Source organism: Mauremys reevesii, linkage group 2, assembly GCF_016161935.1.
Source record: "Mauremys reevesii isolate NIE-2019 linkage group 2, ASM1616193v1, whole genome shotgun sequence".
Lineage (NCBI taxonomy): Eukaryota > Metazoa > Chordata > Testudines > Geoemydidae > Mauremys > Mauremys reevesii.
This window is the reverse complement of record NC_052624.1, coordinates 280,587,517-280,610,867: the sequence shown is the minus strand read 5'-3', so window position 1 is coordinate 280,610,867 and position 23,351 is coordinate 280,587,517. Positions and strand designations below refer to the sequence as shown.

The window sequence follows — 23,351 nt, the reverse complement described above, 5'->3', positions numbered from 1 at the left end:
CTCCACCTTACAACAGGGAGGTGGTCGGCCAACCAGGGAGGGGCTGCCTCTCCAGCCAGATGAAACTAGCTCCAAGCACCTGGCATTGTACATAGAGTGGCCAAGTGCCCAGTTTTAGACCGGAAAGTCCGGTCGAAAAGGGAGCCTGACAGGACACCCGAAGTTCAATTATTGTGGGTAGGGGAGGTGGGGAGGTGCTGGGTCATCACCCACATCAGCCCCTACTCAGCCAGGGCACCTCCTACCTGCATCGGGTGGCTGCAGCTCCCAGCCCCAGCTCTGCAGGCTAGTCCCTCCCAGTCCAGGCAGTGAGTGGAAGGGGAAAAGCAGCGAGCGAGCAGTGATGGGGAGGGGAGGAGAAGAATGGATGGGGGGAGGGTCTCGGGGCAAGAGGCTAAGTGGGGTGGGGCCTCGGGGGAAGAGGTGGGCCAGGGGAGATTCTGGCACTCCTGCTGGAGTGTCTGGTTTTTAAACATTACCAAGTTGGCAACCCTAATTGTACAACCCAAGAAAAAACAAATGATGGACCATTCGAGTTAATGGAAAGACATTGAAACTGAAAAGAAAACCCCAGTCTTGGAAAATGAAGAAAAGAGGGAGTTTCTTTCACTCTAAATAACCATGAATCCTCATGCCGGGGCGGGGGGTGAGGGAGGGGGAAGCTTTTTAAAAGCAGGCTTGTGGCTGAGGATTTTTATCCAGAAATCAGGGACTACTATCTAGATGGTGTGTCCCTGAAATGCTGGATCTCCTCTCTGATGGGGGTACACTGAGAAACGGTTCAGAGAAAATAGGTAACTTGTATTAGAAAAGAGAATTTTGCTAATACAGATGTGGAAAACCTGAAGCTGCGCCTTTGTTCATTTTCTGTGTAACTTGTATGTCTCTGCTTTTCCTTACTTTTCATCGTTGAGTCTGTGATTTTCTGTTAAATAAAGTTTTTATTTATTTTTACCCCAAGTAAATCTCTGTTGTGGAACCTCTGTGAAGTGTGTATGCGCCAAAATGAACTGATAACTGGGGCAGGTTTCACTCCTACCGGAGTGATGAACCAGAGAGGAAAAGTCTGCGTCTGGTAGTTCAGAACTTGAGGTGGTCAGATTTGGGGAGACTGAGGATCAGAAGGGCTGTTGGGGTCACATGCAAAGAGTAACTAGGATTCTGGAAGCCAGGGTGAGACCTTTATGCTTATAGGCTGGTTATTAGTGTCAATGTTCTGAGCATTAAGGCAGCGAAGGTTCCAGGACAGGTGGTGACAGGAACTCCTTATTGCTCTGAATGATCCCCAAAACATCACAAGCTGCAGTATGACTCGCAACAGCCCTGCACGGTAGGCAAATAGTGTTATTCCCGTTTTACAGAGAAGTAAACTAAGGCACAGAGGTTAAGTGACTTTCTCAAAGCTGATTGGTGCCTCCATGTCAGACCTGGGATTCGAACCCATTAGTTCCTGGTGCCCAATCTTATCTTTATTTCATTAAGATTACATTTGTCTCTATACGTTAGAACAGATAGCACAGACAAGTTTGGAAATAACATCAAAATTAGGGTAAAAGGGAGAGCAATCCCTTCTGATTCAGGGCCTAAGATGCGCATTTGAGGCCTGGATAAAGGGTGTATGTGTACACGTGTATGTCCATCCGTCCATCCTTCCTGCAATAAAACACTGCACATTTGGCTAAGTACAACACCAGAAGTGTTTTTTGCTTTCCTCTGAAGTGTTAGCTACCGGCCACAGCTGGAGACAGGATCCCAGGCAGGAGAGACCAGAAGGGCTGCCCTACAAGTTGCTCTTATACTTGTGTGTGATGGTGATAGCCAGCCAGCCATCAATAACCAGCAATCAGGAAGATGGAGTGTGATGATGTTCACTCTAGTGCAACGGACAGGCTGCTGGTGAAAAGCAAAGAAGAGTGATTGGAGGAGCGTTGTGGTGAAGTGCAGGTTTGAGACGCGGTGCAGCTGTTTGCATCATATCAGTTCAGGATGGCAAGCTGAGCGTTGTTAAGGCCCCTGGCATGGAATTTTGGAGGAAAACTCTTGCCAGAGGGACTGTTTCCTCCCTGTGACAATGGGACGTATTAAGCTGTATCTAGTCAGAGAGTGAGACTGTTGCCATTTAAAAGTAGGGTGACCAGATGTCCCGATTTTATAGGGACAGGCCCGATTTTTGGGTCTTTTTCTTATATAGGTTCCTATTACTCCCCACCCCGTCCCGATTTTTCTCACTTGCTGTCTGGTCACCCTATTTAAAAGGGAATGTTCTGTCACCGCTTGTGTCTTTCCCCCCTCCAGCCGTGCATGGGCTGTGGTTATAATGTGATGTTTATGTGAGTTGCACACAGAGAGGAACCCTTCCACTCCCTTTGTCGGCAGCAGGAGTTTGCTGGCTTCAAATTTGCTTTTCCGGTGCTTCCGCATAAACAGGATCCTACTGTACCAAGCCAGAGAGAAAAACAACCTCCCGCCTCTCCTCCCCCTCCCCCCACAAGCAAGCCATGGAGGTCGCGGGGGAAGCATTACAAGTACCAAGGGAGAGAAGCCAAACAGGTTCGCCCTAAGGTTACCTGGGGGTATCCTGGCAGTGCTGCTCCCATGGCCGTGTGCAGACTGGCAGGCTGCCTTGGGGAGCTGCTAATGCCAGTTACTCTTAGCAAATGCACTATTTGAGATTACTTGTTTTGGACTTCCCTTGAAGATCAGACCATTGTCTTCCCCCTCTGCCCTCTCTTTTCTACACAAAGCCACTCTCCTTCCAGCTGAGCAGAACTGGATGCTATTTCCTCTGCATCTCAGCATCCCCACTGCCCCAGAGCCCTCAAGGGTTTTGATGAAGTCAACTTGAGTGTATTACCATGGAATTCAGTGGTAACAGGCTAGATCTGGCTAGATCTTAGGGCCTGTACACATCCTTGAGTTCTCTGCTGCTTTTGAGACTAGTTCACTAGATCTTTTCCAGGGTGAGTTTGATTTACTAGTCAGGAAGACTCGATTTATTCATGGATTTCTACATAAAAGTGCATTCTTGTTGGTTGCTATAACCTTAATACATATTCTTCACAACTCAGAGATAGATGTCGGTTTCATTTTTAGAAGGCACACGCTATTCATTTTTTAAAGTGATTTATTTTGAAAACTTTTCAGATTAGTTTTACAGATATATCAGAAAATGAATGATTATTTGGTTATTTCATTTACCAAAGGTAATTGAAGCAGATATTTCTGAAGTCATTGGGAGGGGAACTATCTCCAATTCAACAGGTTAATTACTAATATTTGGAGGATTTTCTTGCCATGCTGTATTAGGAGGAGAACATCACCAGACAGACATTTAAATTGTTTTATTTAACTAAAACAACAGCGTTATGTAGTCTGGATTTTTTTCTTCAACAGCAAACATATAATATTTTAACGAAACAAGCATATGAATTTTTGAATTTAGTTAAACATTCAAGTTTCTAAAAATCAGGTTTGTTTTTGTTAAAATTGTTTTTAACTAAAATAGTTATAGGAAATATTTAAAAAACAAAACAAAAATTAAATCGACTATGTCAGCCAGGTCAACATGAGAAACTTTAAATATTGGCTTCTGCAGCTAACTCAGTCATCTTCACCTTCATTTTCCTGTTTGTTCATAATCTGGAAAAGAAAAACAAGCTTTCCTGCTTTTTCAGGTCCCAAACGATTTCTTAATTTGGAATGAATTAGTCCAAAGGAAGAAAATATTCTTTCTACACCAGCAGAAGAAGCTACTGCTGTTAAAAGTGAGATTATCACTTCAACAGTCTCTGAATCCAAGTGCTTAAATGACTTCCACCAGTTCACTGGTGTGACTTTCTTTAAAACATCATCAGCAAATATATATTTCTTGAATGGTTCCTATTCCCAAACTGGGTCTCTTTTACGGCCTGCTGCCATTATAGATTTTCCCTTCTAGTGAGAGAATGGTATGGTAGATCTCAAAGCAATGAAAGTATCAGAGGGGTAGCCGTGTTAGTCTGGATCTGTAAAAGCAGCAAAGAATCCTGTGGCACCTTATAGACTAACAGACGTTAAAGCAATGAAAGCTACACTCAGAAAGACCTCAAGACTTTTGGAATATGCTGCTCAAACAGTTTCACTTTTGTTTCTACTGCCTGTCCCTCCCTTCTCACATTTATCTCCAGACTTCTCCTTGTCCAGATCTATTCCGCCCCCACCAATCTTCTATGCATTGAACTTTTTGAAACTTTGCACTTTTAGCGAGAGGTAAGGGATTGAATCTGTGTACACAAATTAGCAGAGGGACAGCAGGGTTGAGGTCTGTTATTTCTCACCTCTATTTATTTATGTATTTATTTATTTATTTTATTAAAATAACATTTTTGCTGTTAACAAGCATGTTATCTCTGGAGACACAAATCCACAGTTTGAGAACTGCAAAATTAAGCATCTCTGATGGTATCTTCTAGACTGAGCATTGAGTCCCATTGGGTAGATAGAAAGATTATTTAGGTTAATCTATAAGAAGCCCCTGGAACCCCATAAAATTGGGTCCCTAATCCATGAACTATTAGAACTTATTTAAAAAACTTTTCTTAAACATTACATGAATATATTGTCTCATCCTATAGAATTAGAATGTATAATCCCTATTCCATGGTGAGATATCTTTGAGCTACAATGTATCTTAATTAAAACTCTTTAGACAGGTTTTTTCCTCAAAACACATTTTATCAAAAAAATCCGATTTAAATCATTAGTTTTTTAAATTTTTGTTTAAAAATAATTGATTTTTATCCACCCTGATCTTTTCCCCTTAGACCAGGGGTTCTCAGACTTTTTCTTTCTGAGACCCCCCCCAACATGCTATAAAAACTCCACGGCCCACTTGTGCCACAATAACTGTTTTTCTGCATATGAAAGTCACAAGACAGGCAAAAGTGTGGGAGGACAAACAGGCACAGAGAGGGGAAGTGCCAAGGTCTCCCAGCAGTTCAATGGCAGGGCCATGACTAGGATCCAGAATTTCCTACCCACCCACGCTGCCTTTTGTTGCGGCTGGCTGTCCAGGAATGCCCGAGAGAAACTCTCCATGTCGCATTCCCAAGGCCTGATTCTCAGAGATGCTGAGCACCTCCAATTCCAGCTGAAGTCAGGGAGGGCTGTTAACACTCAGCTCTTCTGGTCTTCAGTCTGTGGAGCCATCCAATCCCTGCTTCCTTTCGTCTTTTTCACCACACCCACCTCCCCATCCAAACTCTTTAAACGAACAAAGAAAAGGGGTGATGGTGGTGGTGGTGGGGAGGAGTGATTGCAAGAGGTTTTCATAATATTGTGACCTGAAATTTTAAAATCAGCTTAGAGGGGGTGTGAAGAAAAGTTGCAACTTTGTTTTTGGTGTGTGTGTGGGGGGATCCCTTGTAACCCTTTTAATACCTTTCCATTTTACTTTCCTTCCCTCCTCCCCCCCCTTGCTTTAGTTAGTTTCCCAATTTACTAATAATGAGGAACTGGCTGTTTGACAGTGGGTATTTGGACTGAGGCTTTGCCTTCGCTGAAGAAAAAAAAAGGGTGTGTGTGTTACCTGGAGATAGCATCTTGAGGTGAAATCCTACTTGAGACAAGACCCGGGTAGTTTTAACTTCCATGTAGGTAGACAAGGTGGTCAACCCTATACCCAGTCTGTCCCCCACTTGGGGTTGACCTCAACCAGCTACATCAAGATAAATTTGAAACTGCCAGGCATTGTCTCCACTAGGATTTTACATCGAGGTAGCTAACAGTGAAGTGAACAGTGAAGACAGACTGAATTGATGTTTGGGAGCTGATTGGTAGAGTCTCTTTTGTCCTGCATTTCTTCCATTTGCTTTGCCGAGTCTGAGATTTTAGTGACTTTTTTTGTAAAGCACTTATTGTTCAAGTCTTGGTGTTTTATCTCTTTTGTGACTCAGACCCATTTGCGAGGTGTTAATTTTCCCCTCGATATTTGTGCATTGCTTCTCTTGACGCTATCAGGTGCTGTCTGGGCATATCAGTGGGAGAATAAATCCCTAAGTATGCAGCTAACAAACCTGAAGTAGAACCTCAGGTAGCCAGCTGAGATGAGGCTTTTCATCGTCTCCAGTTTATAGTTGACAACTTCTGCCTTTTCTGTAACTCTTGGCATGACTGACAGATATGGTTAGCTCGGTATAGTGTTAGCGCGTATGTTTCTTTTGAAGAATGGAATCTGTCTGCATGATCTTGGGCTTCTTTTGGACACACACAACCAAATAAATAAATAAATTGCACTCATTATAAGTTGTTTTAAACAGTGGCTGACTGATAAGAAGTTTGCCTCTTTACGCTACCTTGTGTTGTCAGCAGTCTTCCCTGTGTCCCTCATAAACTTTTTGATGAAAGAGACTTTGAGATAGAAACTCTTTTGACAGCAAAGCACTTATAAGGAGATCAATCCAGTCATCTAGACCCTCTCTTCCTTCTTCCCTGATTGATGTGGGATTGTTCTCTACAATGTATTAGAATATTACCCGGTGCTTAGTTGAATTTATTATTGAGTAACTCAGGTGCTGGGTTCTTCTATCAATTCCCTTGGGTGAATATTTCACATTCCAAAAGATTCTATCTCATTCAAATTCACCTTCACTTTCTATGCATTCAATTTCCTTGGATCATCCTCGCAATTCCTCTCTCTCCTGCATCTTCATCCTTTTTCAAATAACTGCCGAGAGTTTTCATATCCAAATTATTTGTACTTTGGCCAGACTATACTGCACATATTTCTTTCAATCCTTCCTGATAAATGGATGGGTGTCTTAAAAAAATGTAGATAATTTTTTCCCTTCTAGTTTGCAAAACTGTTTGGTTTCTTGCCCGTGGACATTCTGTGTTACCGTCATTTCAAATAGTTGCTTGCATGATGGACAGGAAGCATCAGGGCTTGCTTTTGCCACTTGGTGGTAACAAAAATATTTTTCAAAATGTGCCACTCTTATGGAAAGATGTTTTTCTATTAATCAGTAGCATTTGAAACAAAGGCAGTCCAAGCCCTGCGTTATCTCATGACGACAGTCCTAATACAGCTGCTGTGAAATGAGGTGGGGAATCTTACTTGAGGGGGTGACTCTGAAAAAGATTTGGGGGTCCTAGTGAATAATCAGCTGTCATGAGCCCCCAGTGTGATGCTGTAGCCAAAAGGGCTAATGCTATCCTGGGATGCATAAAGAGGGGAATTTCCAGTAGGAGTGGAAAGGTTATTTTACCTCTATATGTTCTTTGGGGCAGCAACTGCTATTTATTGTGTTTGTATAGGGCCTGGCCTGGCACAGTGGGTTGATCTGGTTGAAGCATCCAGGCATTGACACTCTTAATGTTCAATAACAGGTCAGAACTTGCACGGGGGAAAGGGGAGATGTCATGTACTGTACAGTCCTGTGTGCCTTTGAGAACCGTGAGCACTGGAAAATCCTGTTACTCTGCTTTGTTGTTACAGTATTTCAGCAATGGTATATTTTGCTTTATTCAAAGTACAAGCACTTTACTTCACACCAGTCTCAACTGTGATTGGGGGCGGGAGGAAATGAGGAAAAGGATTTGAAAAATCACTTCTTATCACTCAGCCATTTAAAAACTGGCCAGGCCACCACCCAGTAGGGAATGTACTGTGTAAAGAACACTCCCCTGGCCGAGGAAGGGGAAAAATGACTGCTCAATTTTTTTATTCCTCTTCTTCCACTCTCTCTGATCAGCACTTGTCTATACTGACAATGTGTCGACCTAAGTATGTCAACCTAAGCACTATGCCTCTTGCAGAGGAGGAATTATTAAGTTGGCATAGCAGGTACGAGTGACATTTTAGTGTAGACGTTTACAGAGTTACAGTGACGTAAGCTGCCTTGCGTCGACCTACCTCTGTAGTGTAGACCAGGCCTTAGAGAACTCCAGATTAGGGTTGCCAGGTGTCCAGTTTTCGACTGGAATGCCTGGTCGAATAGGGACTGTGGCGGCTCTGGTCAGCATTGCTGACTGGACCATTAAAAGTCCATTTGGTGGGGCTGGCAGGCTCCCTACTTGGCTCTGCACGGCTCCCTGGAAATGGTGACATGTTCCTCGGCTCCTAGGCAGAGGCATGGCCAGAGAACCGTGGCCAATGGGAGCTGTGGGGGCGGCACCTGCAGGCGGAGGCAGCCCGCAGAGATGCTTCACCGCGCCTCCGCCTAGGAGCCAAGGGACACATCGCAGTTTCTGGGGAGCCCTCCGAGGTGATTGCTGCCTGGAGCCTGCACCCCTCACCCCCCTCCCACATCCCAATCCCCTGCCACAGCCCTGAGTCCCCTCCTGTACCCAAACTCTCTGTCCTAGCCCTGAGTACCTTCCACATCCTGAACCCCTCATTTCTGGCCTCACCCAGGAGCCTGCACCCCTAGCCCAGAGCCATATCCCCTCCAACACCCCAACTCACTGCCTCAGCCCAGAGCCGCTTCTCACACTCCAAACCCCTTGGCTGCACTCCCCAGCCTGGAGCCCTCTCCTGCACCCCAAACCCCTCCTCCCTGGCCCTTCCCAAAGCCCGCACCCCTGCCCCCAGCCCGGTGAAAATGAGCAAGTGAGTGAGGGTGGAGGAGAGTGAGCGACGGGGGGGGAGGGGTAGAGTGAGCGGGGGCGAAGCCTCGGAGAAGAAGCAGGGCAGGGGCCGGGCAAGGTATTTGGTTTTGTGCGATTAGAAAGTTGGCGACCCTAATCCAGATGGAAAAGATATACGTGGGGAGAGAAGTGATCAGAGGAATTATTCACCTCTTGAAGAGGTCCCTTCTTTTCCTCCCTTTATTGGCCATAATAATGAATCTGCTTTTCCCTACTAGTTAAGATCTTCTCTGAGATATGGTAGTGCTAGATTTACTCCTTTTAATGATCTCCAATTAATTATCTCTTTTTACTTATTATATTATATTTAGAGGGACCTTTCAGATCCTTTGCATTTCATAAAGGATGTTGTTGTTTTTGAATCCTGGCTGAACTGCATGCTTTAAAAAAATTGTTTCTGTCTCTGACATCCTATGCACTAATTTACAGCCCAGTCAGGCTGGGGCACGTGGCAGTGGGAGGAATAGTTCAGGGAACATTAAAGCATGTTAAAAATCGTGAAAATGTAAGAAAAAAATTTGTGGCTTGGGTTTTTAAAAAAACAACAACAGTTTTTGAGTGGTATAATGCACAGAGCTCTAGGGGCTGGAATTAATCAGAAGGGTTAAATTAGGAATGCATTGGGCTTTAGGAGCCAGGTTGTCATCCTGTTCTCTGATCTGTGCTCCGCTGCTGACTCACTACGTAGCCTTGGTCAAGCCACTTCACCTTGTCTGTAAAATGGGGCTAATATCTTATTCTTTACTTCACAGGTGTGTTCCGTTTCAGTGTGCAAACCAGGGGATTGGGTGCATCTGGGCCACTAGGCTGCATCCATGGCTTTAAAACGTCAATGCATTATGTACCATAGCGGGATGCGTTCTCAGTGAACGGCTCTCTATTAATTAATTTAGAGACGTAAATAAGAAAATTTGTACTTGTGATCTGAGGTTCCAGTAAAAGGCCTCTGCTGGGTGAATTACAGAGTTGCTGTAGGAGCACATCTGGCAGCCAGAAGGGAGAAATTCTGGAATAGACCTGATTCTGTCCAGCAGTGGGTGGTATTGAGCACAAGCTCACCCTCTTCTCTTTCCTTTTTTCAAGGAAGGATTTGTACATAAGATCAGTGGCTGTAAGCATTAGCTGGATGCAGTGTTTCTGACATGTGTGGGGATCTGTGAGTAAATGTTGCTACTTTATCATTCTGACAGCTCTTTGAATGTGTGTGTGTTTTCGGCATCCAGGCGAGGGAATACGAAGTCAGACTCACAAAAATCAGGGATAAAAATGGTCTCTGTCACTCGTTCACCTGCAGAAGGTTCTTTGGTGCCTTTAAAAGCAACAAAGAATCCTGTGGCACCTTATAGACTAACAGACGTTCTGCAGCATGAGCTTTCGTGGGTGAATACCCACTTCTTCAGATGCAAGAAGTGCCTTTGTCTTGACCAATGTTAAATGACTCCAGTGATGGCACTTGCATCTGGGAGGGGGAAGTCTAAGTCACAGTCTAAGTCACAGTCTCAATGATTTCACCCTTAGGAAATGTTACCTGTTGTTCATCTGTATCATTCCTTTGCTCAATTTCACCCTCCTTGGACCATATTTAACCACTCTCCTCCCTCCTTACTTCTTACAGCTATTTGAAAATATTTCAGGGGAGTATCTTCCACTAGTTGTTAGATAACAATAACCATTCTGTTATCCTTCACGGCCTCCAAAACGTTTTACAAGCGCAAACTAATTCACACATCGGGTCGGCGAGTGGCGTTATCTCCTTATTCTCAGTAGGGAATCTGAAGTGAAAAGGTGAAGGAAGTTGTTCATGGCTTCCCTGTGAATCGTTGCTGGAGCACTCCACAATTCTCATGTCCACGTTGCCACGTTTTTCTATTGGACCATGCTACTACGTCTTTAGCCATGTCCAAGAAGTATTTCTAGAGAGTGGCTGCCCAGGAGTATCCGTGTTGGTACAGACCTGTGCTTGAAGAGCTTCTCAGAAACCTTGCACTGGCAATTACATGGTCTTCCTGTGAGCGGTAGGAATGGGGGGCTTGGAGAACAGTAGGTTTAGTGGTGAGAGCAGGACATCTAGATGTAGTAATCCACGATTCTGTCATTTTAAACATGCTGTCTGCCAGGTGCCTCCTTCCCCCAAAGTGGGATTCCCATTTTAACTGTGGTCTAAGCATCTGTGTGCCTGTCTCTGCAATATCTTCCTCACTGGCTCCTTTATCCTGTTGATGTCTGATGCCAGTGCACAAACACTGATTGTATCTATTAATTGGAACAAGTGTAACACCCCCGTCTCTGTTTATGTCTGCATATGGATCATCCAAAGTTAATAGCTTTGCTCCGGCTACACAGGAACAAATTACAGAGCCTGATTCCCGCCCCCTTCTTCCCTCCTCCCTGTTCGTTTACAGCAGCTTTGCATTAATATTCATAATCCATAACCAGCGAAAAGGAAGATGAAGCCTGGATTCCTGAACTGACTTGAAATTTAATTTTGCTGTTCACTGAAATATGTAATACTTCTGTGTTTGCTTAGTGCATTGATAGATTAAGACTGTTCTACATTCAGGGTTCACAAAAAAACAGACAGCATGGCATGAAATGGCAAAGAGAAGACGGCACTACAGAAAACCCAACTGATTAACCCAGGCAATGGCTCAGTGCAGCAATGATGGGAACATTTTGGTAGTAAACTCTCTCTCTTCCTCTGCCATTTTCTCCAGAGAGTAAGAGAAGGGGTGTTTGACCATTAGCTAGGCTTCAGTTAAAACAGAACCTCGCACCATGGCCAAGTGAACTGATAATGCCTTTCATGAGCAGATCTCAAAACTGGTTTATTACCATTATCTAAGTCTGATGGCCATTGCAGCCTTGTTGGTTGGTGTGGTCTAGAAGATAAGCAATGGAAACCAGTGTTTAGATGCTAGTGGCTCAGACTCCAGAAGTGTTTTCAGTATGTTGCATAAAAGATGATGGATTACTCCTTTATTCCCCAAGATCTACTCTCCCTCCCTCCCTGTTGGGCCATACTATTGAGCTAACTACCAAAGTAGCCTAAAACCCTAACAGCTCCTAGGGGAAAAAAATGTTGTGCCTAGGAATAGACCTTATAACCTCTGAATCCCACCTGCTTATTGTGCCATGCTGCTATCCCTGGGAACCCAGCTGCTCCATTGCACCTAGTCTGTGAAACTTTTGTGATGTCACTGATGGAGGATGTCTTCTGGTCACCACAGATGGCTGCTCTTGCTTCTCTGGAGTTGAAATAGTCAGCAGTGGGGTCTGCAAGCCAGTGATGGCCAAGCTAGGCAAAATACAGTCAGTGCACAGAGTCCTAGAAGGCATCTAAGGCATAGGCTACCCTGTATATCTCAGTACCCCACCGTGACTTCAGTACCACCCCATTAGCCTCTCCACCTGAGCCGAGCTACCCAGCTCCTGAGAATCATGTGCAATGATAGCCACAATGAACAGACCAAAGGCTTTCAATTACTTTGGAGGACTTAATTCCTGGAAGAGATGTTTCCATGTTTGGAAAAACGGAAGGGCGTAATGTCCTGAAAGGAGCCTCTCCATGTTTCTGACAAGGTCTTTGGAACAACAAAAGAAGCCGCTTCCCTCATGCTGGGTTTTACTTGAACCCAGGTTTAGGATTTCAGGTATCTACACAGCGCTGCCTAAACCCCCAGGCAAAGCAGCCGTGATCAAGTGTCTGTGCTTTGAATCAAGGAGTTCCCAGTCACCTGGGACAGCCCACGGATCTTACCCATCCCTCTAGAATCTCCTGAAGATCAAGCTGTTCTGTGCTGAGTTCTAGCTATAAAGAGCACACCCCAGTCTCTCTTCAGTTGTATTGTTCCAAGTTCTGGGGCAAACTTGTGCTAGAGACTGTAGGCTCATTAGGGCTTGGCCTCTGTGACTTGTTCAGCACATCTGGCTGCTTGGACAGCCATGCACAACTGTGCCAGGGGAAGAATGAGAGCTGTTGACAGCTGGCGGCCTTGGCAAGAGATCAGCCATTGGAGCTTCGAGAGAGAATTCCCGTCTATAACACGGTTGAGGCACCTTGGTGGAGCAGTGTTGATGGGGAGTCTTGCAGCATCTCTGCCTTTGCCATGGAGACATAGCACTACTTCCATCTCTAAGCACCTTTCACCAGCATTGAAATTAACTTGGAAATCAAACTTGGGGTGGGGGAGGAAATACCCAGCGTTATCTGGCTCCCTGCTCACCCTGTCCCAGAATTCTTGGGGCACCAGTTCTGGATAACTGCACTGAGCAGTCATTTGCTGCAAGTAATTTTGAAGCTTTTAAACATTTTGCTTCTTAAACTTGCCTGGTACTAAGCTGCCAGAGAACTGAATGTTAATATTGCAAGCAGCACAGAAGAACTAAAAGCTTAAATTAGCTCAAAGACACTTTTTTTTTTAAAGTCATCCCCTTACAGTTATTCTGATTGACCTCTGACACATTCGGTATGAAGCTCATCGAGAGCATAGAGATTTGTGCAGTTACACCAACTCAGTGTTAAAACCAGCGATTTTCAGAAGAACTCTGACAATAGAGCTTGTTGAGAAATTTAGGAACTCTGACAAAAAAGAGTGGCATTTCTCCAGGTGATATTCCAGAACGATATCGTTTTTTAAAATAACTGAATAAATCCCTGAAAACAAAAGCCTGGAAAGTGACATGACTCCAGCATAATTGACAGACTGATGCCTGGAGAAGAAACCATTTGGAAAGGACTTGGAATTAATATTAATATTCTACAACTATATGTGGTATATCTCACCCAATGATCTAAAAGCATTTCAGTGTCAGTAAGTTTAGCTTCACAGCATCCTTGCAAGGCAGGTCAGTGTAATTCTATCCGTGTTACAGGTGAGAAAACTAAGATTTAGGTGTTAAGGTCAAGATTTTCAGAAAATGCTCAACTATCCCCTTTTGACAATGGTTTGTGGTCTGGAAAACAGGCCTTATAATGGGAACCTAAAGAGGATCAATCTATTTAGTTTATCCAAGAGGAAGTTAAGAGACAATGTGATCAGTCTGTCTCCTACATAGGAGGCACTTATCTTGGTTCTTCAATCTAGGAGGCAAAAGTATAGTAAGACCCAAAGGCTGGAAGGTGAAGCCTGCACAGTTCAAACTGGTAGTAAGATGCAATGTTTTAACTGTGTGGAACAGCTCACCGAAGGATGTGGTGTGTTCTTCTTCACTTGGAATCAAGAATGGATGCCTTTCCAAAAGAGGTGCTCTCGTTCAGCTAAAGGCTGTAGAGTCTGATGCAGGGCTTAGTGCGTGGAATTCTCTGGCCTGTGTTATATAGGTAGACTAGATGGTCCCAATGGTTCCTTTCGGTTTAAAATCTGTGAAGAAGAGTGTCAAGTTGGTCACCCAAAAACACTGTTACAAGTCACTTCTGAAAACCTTGGGTTTTACAGCAAGCCTTTAGCAGAGGTGGGAACAGAATGTGGAAATTCCGACTCCTAGGCTGTTGCTCTAACCACTGCCCATACTCAAGGATTAAAATAATCCTAATCCTGAGGTGTATCTGATAAATTTCTCATGTCTGAGAAATAAACTGGGACCTAGTTCTGGTACTTTGTGTTGTGACCCTGTCATTCCCCAGGTAGGAGAGATGCTAATGGAGGAACAAAGCGCCACCACAGCCTCTCCCTGTGAGACTCACGGCAATAAAATGAGTTTGAGGTTCTTCATGGATGGGAAGTTGGTAACTTACTTCAGAGGAGCAGCCTGTATAGATGGATGAAGGTAACATAGAATCTCAGAATATCAGGGTTGGAGGGGCCTCAGGAGGGCATCTAGTCCAACCCCCTGCTTAAAGCAGGACCAATCCCCAACTAAATCATCCCAGCCAGGGCTTTGTCAAGACTGACCTTAAAAACCTCTAAGGAAGGAGATTCCACCACCTCTCTAGGTAACGAATTCCAGTGCTTCACGACCCTCCTAGTAAACAAGTTTTTCCTAATATCCAACCTAAACCTCCCCCATTGCAACTTGAGACCATTACTCCTTGTTCTGTCACCTAAAACCACTGAGAACAGTCTAGATCCATCCTCTTTTGAACCCCCTTTCAGGTAGTTGAAAGCAGCTATCAAATCCCACCTCATTCTTCTCTTCTGCAGACTAAATAATCCCAGTTCCCTCAGCCTCTCCTCGTAAATCATGTGCTCCAGACCCCTAATCATTTTTGTTGCCCTCTGCTGGACTCTCCAATTTTTCCACATCCTCCTTGTAGTATGGGGCCCAAAACTGGACACAGTACTCCAGATGAGGGCTCAACAATGTCGAATAGCAGGGCTGCCCGGGGGGTGGGGGGAGTGGGGCAATTTGCTCCAGGCCCCGGGCCCAGCAGAAGCCCCCATGAGAATATCATATTGTACAGTTTTGCAACTTTTTTTTATGGAAGGGGCCCCCAAAATTGCTTTGCTCCAGGCCCCCTGAATCCTGTGGGCGGCCCTGTTGAATAGAGCAGAATGATCATGTCCCTCGATCTGCTGGCAATGCTCCTACTTACACAGCCCAAAATGCCGTTAGCCTTCTTGGCAACAAGGGCACACTGTCGACTCATATCCAGCTTCTCGTCCGCTGTAACTCCTAGGTCCTTTTCTGCAGAACTGTTGCCTAGACACTTGGTCCCTAGTCTGTAGCAGTGCATGGGATTCTTCAGTCCTAAATTCAGGACTCTGCACTTGTCCTTGTTGAACCTCATGAGATTTCTTTTGGCCCAATCCTCTAATTTGTCTAGGTCCCTCTGTATTCTATCCCTACCCTGCAGCGTATCTACCACTCCTCCCAGTTTCGTGTCATCTGCAAACTTGCTGAGTGCAGTCCACGCCATCCTCCAGATCATTAATGAAGATATTGAACAAAACCAGCCCCAGGACTGACCGTTGGGGCACTCTGCTTGATACCGGCTGCCAACTAGACATGGAGCCATTGATCACTACCCGTTGAGCCCGACGATCTAGCTAGCTTTCTATCCACCTCATAGTCCATTCATCCAGCCCATACTTCTTTAACTTGCTGGCAAGAATACTATGGGAGACTGTATCAAAAGCTTTGCTAAAGTGAAGGAATAACACATTAGCTGCTTTCCCCTCATCTACAGAGCCAGTTATCTCCTCATAGAAGGCAATTAGGTTATTCAGGCATAACTTGCCCTTGGTGAATACATGCTGATGGTTTCTGAGCCCTTTGCTCTCCTATAAGTGATTCAGAATTGATTCCTTGAGGACCTGCTCCATGATTTTTCCAGGTACTGAAGTGAGGCTGACTGGCCTGTAGTTCCTCCTCCTTCCCTTTTTTAAAGATGAACACTATATTAGCCTTTTTCCAGTCATCCAGGACCTCCCCCAATCGCCATGAGTTTTCAAAGATAATGGCCAATGGCTCTGCAAGCACATCCGCCAACTCCTTTAGCACCCTTGGATGCAGCGCATCCGGCCCCAGGGACTTGTGCTCGTTCAGCTTTTCGAAATACTTTTCTAACGGTATTGCTCATCCCAAGTTTCCACAAATCATGAATCACAGTCCCCAAAATCTAAAGATTTTAAATAAAAAAAATTGTGATTATACTCATTTGCCTTCTGGTTTTGAGTCAGTAGGATTCACATTTTCAAACTTTTTTCCACAACCATGAGGGCTAAAAACGTACATTTAAAAAAGAAAAATCAAAGCTGAGATCCTGTCAGGATCACATGACTCTGGAGGCTGGAGCTTTAACAAAACCACCAAATATCACAAAATTCCCTGAGGGTTCCGAAGACTGAGAGAACACCATATTCTGGAATTAACATCACTTGATGGAAACACTTATGTGGAAGAGGGCAGGCCTGTGGAAGTAGATTGAATGAAGCTGATCTGGGAGCTGTACATTCCAATTCCCTGTGCCTGCTAAGCCCCCTCTAGTAGAGGAGGCGCTGCCACCACTGCCCTCTCTTGTGGGCCTCAGGCAGGGACTCTTGCTGCGCTGGGTAAGAGCTCTGGCAGTTGGAGTGGCTGATGGTAAGTAAGATGCTCCTTCAACATGCTCTAAGGCCACACCCCACTGTTTGGGCGGCGCTAGCCTCCTTTGATCACCCTCGCAGGGGGATGTTGTGGCCTCTTTACACCAGTTCAGCCTGCTTTGGTGGACTTTCCATCGCTGGGAACCGACCTCGTGTCTTACGGTGGGCTCGCTTTGAAGTGAAGCTAGCTTTTGAGCAATATGCAGCGCAGAACAGGCTACGGCCCCGACCCTGGAATGGGATCTGTGCAGGCAGAGACTGGCTGTGTGCAGGCCCAGGGATCTGCCCACACAGATTGGATGGCAGGATCAGGCACTAATAAATCAAGAACAAGCCAGAGTCCTCAGCTTTTTATTCCCCGTGATGTGAGCAGAGAAGCTGTAGATTCCTCCCGTGTCCCGCTGTCTGCATCTCACTGTCTAGAAGATGACTCTGCCTGTCCCATCAGTGAGTGCTGGGCTGACTTGACCTAAGGGGAAGATAATTTAGTATTTAGTCCCTGGTTTATAGCTCCCTTTTCATTAGTGAGTGAGTGGTTTGTCTGCCACAAGTGGCTTGTCCACCAGGGGTGATTCCAGCCTCTCTCCTCTTTGACCCATTAGGCCCATATACAATCTCCGCTAACTCAAGGTTTCCAGCGCTGTATCTGTTCCCAAGTAGATGGTGTCCCCTGCTACCCAGCCCCCAACACACCCTCAGGAAAACCTTGGGTCTGGTCCATTAGGCAACGGGGTCTCTCAGTTTGCATCAATAACACAATTCAGAATAAAGTTGTGCTGTATCTTGACAAGCTTCCCATTGGAAGGATAAATAGCAGAGGAATTAGGAGGGATAATTGGGTGTCTCATTCTCCACACCACCCCTTTCTTTACCCAGGGCCACACAGTTGGTGGTGGTGGTGGTGAGGGTGGTGGCAGAGCAAAGCATTTAACCCAGGTTCTCACTCCTAGATTGTCTCTCTGAAGATCAGAGCTCACTCTGTGCCAGCCCTCATGCTGGTCTCCTCTTGCTCCTCTCATGACTCCTTTCCTCTAGCATTCCTGCCTCCCTTTCCCAATCACATTCCCAGCTGTGGGCAGGGCAGTCCTAGGACTTTGCTTCCATTCAGAAGGGAGGAAGTGATGACCCAGTAGTTAGGCCATAAAGTGATAGAGTTCAGGGCCTGAAGTCTGTCTGCCTGTATAGCACAGACCACCAACACCACTCAGCACCTGCACACTAAACCCAACAGCCAAAATTAGTATGGCAGCTCACAGGAGCCTAGACTACTATATGCCCCAGGGAGAGAACAGGAGGGACCATGATGCACCAATGCCCGAGGCCCCCTCAAAGTCAGGGAAATGATGAAGTGAGATATACCCAGATAACCCTGGTGAGTGACGCACACCCACATGCTGTAGAAGAAGCTGGAAAGCCCCCCCCCCCCCCGCAATGTCACTGCTAATCTGACCTGGGAGGAAATTCCTTCCTTCCTGACCCCACACATGGCGATCTGTTAGACTCTGAGCATGTGAGCAAGAACCGGCCAGCCAAGCCCCTGAGAGAGGAAGCTCAGTGCCACGTGAGAGCACTGGCCCTCCCCGCCCAATGTCCTATCTCCAGCCATGGCCATCCCTGATGCTTCAGAGGAAGGAGACAAAACTACCAAACCAAAAACCCTCCCAGAAAACATGGGTGGGGAAGGAATCATCCCTTCCTGACCCCTGGCAGTGGCCAGTTGGAAACCTGGAGCATGAACTTTAGGAACATAAGTCAGAAACCAGAGGGCTGCTGAGCCCTGCCCCCACCATCACACAGTCATAGTCATCAGTTTCTCGTCTCTCTCTCAGAACTAATTAAGTTGTTTGCTCCCACAGCTCCTGTTGGGAGGCTGCTCCAGAACCTCACCCCTCTGAGGGTTAGAAACCTTCTAATTTCCAGCCTGAATTTCTCTGTGGCCAGTTTATCCCCATTTGTGCTTGTGCCAGCATCGTCCTTCAGTTTAAATAGCTCTGCAGTCTCCCTGGTGTATTTATAGAGGGCAGCATATCCGCGCTCAGCCTTCTTTCTGCCTGGCTAAGCAAGTCGAGCTCTTCCAGTCTCCTCTCATAGGACCAGTCCTCCATTCCCCTGACCATCCTCAGAGCTCGTCTCGCCACCTGTTTCAGTTCGAATTCATCTTTCTTGAACCTGGGTGACGAGAATTGCACACAGTGTTCCAGGTGGGGTCTTATCAGAGCCCTGTGCAATGGCATTAATACGTCTCTGTCTCTGCTGGAAACGCCTCTCCTTGCTTTTGCACAATCATATCACATTGCTGGCTCATAGTCATCCTCTGATCGCGCCGCACACTCAAGTCTTCATCCTCCTCTGTCGCTTCCACGTGGTGAACCCCCAGCTTGTAGCAGAAATTCCTAATATTAGACCTTAAGTGCATGACCTTACTTTGTACTATTTCTGTCACTAGCCTGGGACTCAGAATACCTGGGTTCAGTTACCTGCTCTGCCGCAGACTTCCCATGTGATCTTGGGCAAATCACTTAGTCTCCCTGTGCCTCAGTTTCCCATCTGTACAATGGGGATAACAGTCCTGCCCTGCCTCACAGAGGAATTGTGAGGATAAGTAAATTAAAGATCATGAGGAGCCCAGATACTGCAGTAACGGGGGTTATAAGGAAGACTACTTTTCGGCAGAGGTATTTTTATTGAAAGTCACAGACAATGTACACAGGACTGGCGTTAGGGGGTAGTAGTCAGGACAGTTGCCTGGGGACCCCGCCACAGGGGGCCCTGTGAATCTAAGTTACAGGTGGTAGGGCTGAATTAGTGGAATTTTGAAGAAGTCACAGAGGGCTCATGAAATCACAGAATCCGTGACCGATTTTAGCCTTAGTATAAGTAAGGCTACGAGTCTGTCACAGATTCTATCACTTTACTGGACCCACTGTGACTTCTTCAGCTTCAGTGTGCCACAGCAGCAGGGCTGGAGCAGCTGTCAGGCCCCGTCCAGGAGCAGCGGCCTGGGGCCAGGTCGGCCGGCAGAGCCAGTGCTTAGCTCCTGCTGCTGGCACAGTGGCCCAGGACTGGTGGTCCCGGTGGTCAGCCCCCACGGCTGGTCAGCAGCAGCTCAGGGCCCAGGGTCAGCGGTCAGCCCCTGCTGCAGGAGCAGCGGGCCCAGGCTGCCAGAGCAGAGGCTGCCACTGCTGGGTTGCCCCCAGGACTGATGATCAGCCCACGCTGCCAGAGCAATGGAGCAGTGGCAGGTGGGGGTCCCATTTTTAGTCCCCCTAACCTTCCCCCAGTGTCTTTAGTAAAAGTCACAGACAGATCATGAAGTTCTGTGATTTTTTTGTTTATTACCGTGACTTGTCTGTGACTTTTACTAAAAATACCTGTGACAAATTCTTGGTTATAAGTATCTGGATAGAAGTGTTGTCTCGTAGTGAGAAAAGGGGTCTGTGTTGTGAGTCCCAGCTTCTGTTCCCAGCTCTGTCACTGCGTGCTGCAGTTTTACTCCGCCACACACTCACCTACTTCATGGGGATGTTGGGGCCTAATTCATGTTTGTACCGTGTATTGAGATCCTCAGCTGAAAGACACCAGAGCATTGTGAGGAACTCTGTTGGTTGATAGAGCTCTATCAGTTATGTTTTTTTTTTATTGGTTCGTGCCTTTTGACTCCTGTACTCCGTTTCTTTTTCACTGTAGCTTCTCTCGTCTGGCTTCTCGGAACTGAATCTCCCTTCTGGCATTAGGGCTATTGCAGCTGGGGGCCAAGTGTACTGGAGGCTGGTTCTGCCACAAGGTCTAGGAATCTCTTGGCACATCCCCTTTGCAGGAATGCGGCTCAGCTGTTGGATGAGATCTGCAGCTTGACAGGGAACTGGAGTGCAAATGGGAGTCGATTAGTCCTTGGTATTTTGAGGCAGAGATAAATTGCACAGCGCTCCGTTTGTGCGCCTTTGCGCCATTCGGGAAAGGGCGGTAAGTGGCTTCCCTGGTATGTCACGGATTCCGTTGCCCATTCTAACGGCAGCAGTAATTTTGCCTGGTGTCTTGAAGCTTAAAAGAAAAAACGTGCAGCAGCTGCCTGCGGCCAAAGTCCAAGTGGAGGTTTGGGGTCTGGAGACTCTGCTCTTCCTGCAGGCTGATTGAAATGAAGTGCTGCAGTGCAGGCAGCTGAGCGGATTCACTGCAACAGACTTCGCCTTCTGCTGCAGGCTTTGGTAGCTGGTATCATGAATAAATTGTAATGAATAATTCCTACAGACACTGCTCTTTCGTACCTTCGATACACCCAGGCTAGGTAATTCATAGGTAACTCCAGACTTGTACCTCAAAGTTCTTTCCAAAACGGGGCACGTGTGTTATCCCCACTGTATGCACAGGCAAACGGAGGCACCAAGCAGGCATCTTTCTTGCCTGAGGTTGCACATTGAGTCGCTGGGAATAGAACCCCGGGTCTGCTGACTCCCCGCCTCCTGCCTCAGCTGCCTGGACCACGCTGCTTGTGTATGTAATTGGGGGGTGTCTGGGTTTTTATTATACCCTTCAGCCCAACATGCATCTTAAGTGCAGACACAGCTGATTGGCTCCCAGTTCCTGGCGTCTCCCATGGTGCAGGCTCCATTTCCAGCGAAAGGATCCCCACTGAGCAGGGACAGGAAAACCATTGTTGTATGGTCCTTGTCACCCTCTCAGCAGGGAATCTACTGTCACAGCAATCAGTCCCATCTGCAGCCAGAGAGCGTCTCCATCCACTGCCCTTCTTCCTGGCCTCACCACCACAAGCAAGGAGAAGGGGCTGCCATTTCCAGTTCTGCTCCCTGGGAGTGGGGGAGCCAGCACCACTTCTCATGCTGCTCCTTTCCCCTGTTTGCCGCTTCTGCCACTTCCTGGCTACCTACCAACCCTGCCTTAGCCCGTTGGTCCTTATTTCTTTGGGCCATCAGGTTCCCAGGGCCTCCAGGGTAAGTCATGTGTGGCCCTTCAAGTCCTGGGAGCCCTTTGAAATAATCTAAGGCTTCTGGGGCAGAGGTGGGTGCGTGTTGCAGAGGCAAGGAGGAGATGAAGGAGATTTAGGCTTGCAGCTGCCAGAACTGTATTGAATTCAGTCTATTGCTGCTTGATGCAGCATCTTTTTACAGGCAAGGAGGAATAACTCTGGCATCAGTTTTTGTACTGGAGGCCCAGGAGATTATGATGTGGCCATAAACTGTCTGTCTAGAGCTCGTCAAGCCTGCAGTGTGACGGATAGACTTCTGTCCAGCTCTGTAGCGAAAATGCTGCAGAAGGCAATGGCTACCTTCCTTTGCTATCATTACCCTGCACTCGCCTTCCGTCTGAGGATTTCAAAGCACAGTGCACACGGTAAAGAATGAAGTCTCCCAACCCCGACAAGTGGTGTTATGCTCATTTAAGGCACAGAAAGGGGAGGTGATTTCCCCTAAGTCACACAGCGGGTTGGTGGAAAGGCTAGGGACATAACTCAGGAGACCTAATACCCCCATCCCTCGCTGCCCCTCTGGTGCTCTACTCTCACTATTGGTGGACAAGATTACTAGGAAAGCTCTGGGCTTTATTTCCTTTGCAGGGTCTTTTAGGCAATGCTTGTTGACTGTAGCCAACTGTTTTTCCTTTGTGTCCTTTTTCAGCCTTAAGATAAAATCTGCATTCACCGCTCCGTAGAAAATGTCTTATGGTTCCATTGATGGGAGCGGATTTGGAAGCCGGAACCCCTTTGGAGGCCCATCAAGACAAGGATATCAGCCCCTAGGTAAAGTATTGATTGCGCGCTATAATTTACCCTACCTGACTAAGCTGGGGAAGGCAGTTTTAATTGCTAATATATAACAAGGCTGATGGAGCTCAGTAGCCAAATGCTACACTGTATGGTAGATCATGTTGTGTGGTGATTAGGCAAAAGGACGTCAAGTTAAAGATCTCTTCTTTCCCCTCTTCTCTGGCTTCAGTACTGAGAGCTAGACAGAAGATGTGTGTTGCTTTCCGAGTGGTCTCACAACACGTCATAAAATATCAAGCCATGTCATGCAATAAGTCATAGGAATGTAGCATTGCCTGGGCAAATGATATTGTTGGTCCATAGTCCCTCCAGTAGCCAGTACCTGATGCTTCAGAAGAAAACATACATCCCACCCCTGCGTCCCTAGTTACTATGCAGTGCAGGTAGTGGGTGTTGTAGGTACGTGCTTGTTCCCTGACCAGCATGCTGCCCCCTCAAAGTACATGATTTAATCACCATCGTTCAATCTTTTAGGGCTATCTTGTGCAATCCTTATGTTGAGGATCAGTTATGCAAATAGTCCTGACTTCAGTGGGGCTGCTCGCATGAGTAATTACTGTCCAAGAAGAGTAAGGGCTTGTCTGCGTTGCTGGGTAACACATGCAACTGGGGCGTGATTTCCAAAGCGCACAAATGTGTTGCACATTAATTGACCCGTGCAGACCTTGCTGGTGCACTAAAGGTTCCTTAGTGCACTTAAAATGATAGATGAATAGAGCTGAAGGACCAGCAGATCATCTAGTCTGACCTCCGGTCTCTCCCAGGCCATCAGCACCACCCAGCGCCCGCACACTAAACCCAATAACAGAAATTAGACCAATAACAGAAAATAGCAGATTTTAAGGTGGCCATCCTACAGCAAAAAAACTTCAGGACCAGACTTCAAAGAGAAACTGCTGAGCTCCAGTTCATCTGCAAAT

At 46.4% G+C, this 23,351-nt stretch overlaps 1 protein-coding gene across 22 annotated transcripts in view; it reads left to right on the top strand.

Moving 5' to 3' along the window:
• TSNARE1 (t-SNARE domain containing 1) overlaps positions 1-23,351 on the top strand; it is a 667,577-nt gene that overhangs the window by 157,748 nt on the left and 486,478 nt on the right. For all 22 annotated transcript variants that reach the window (XM_039525402.1, XM_039525408.1, XM_039525403.1 and 19 more), the window contains one exon: positions 22,283-22,404. In XM_039525402.1, coding sequence (XP_039381336.1) covers positions 22,320-22,404 — 85 coding nt within the window. In that variant the 5' untranslated portion in view covers positions 22,283-22,319. The remainder of the gene's footprint in view (positions 1-22,282; positions 22,405-23,351) is intronic.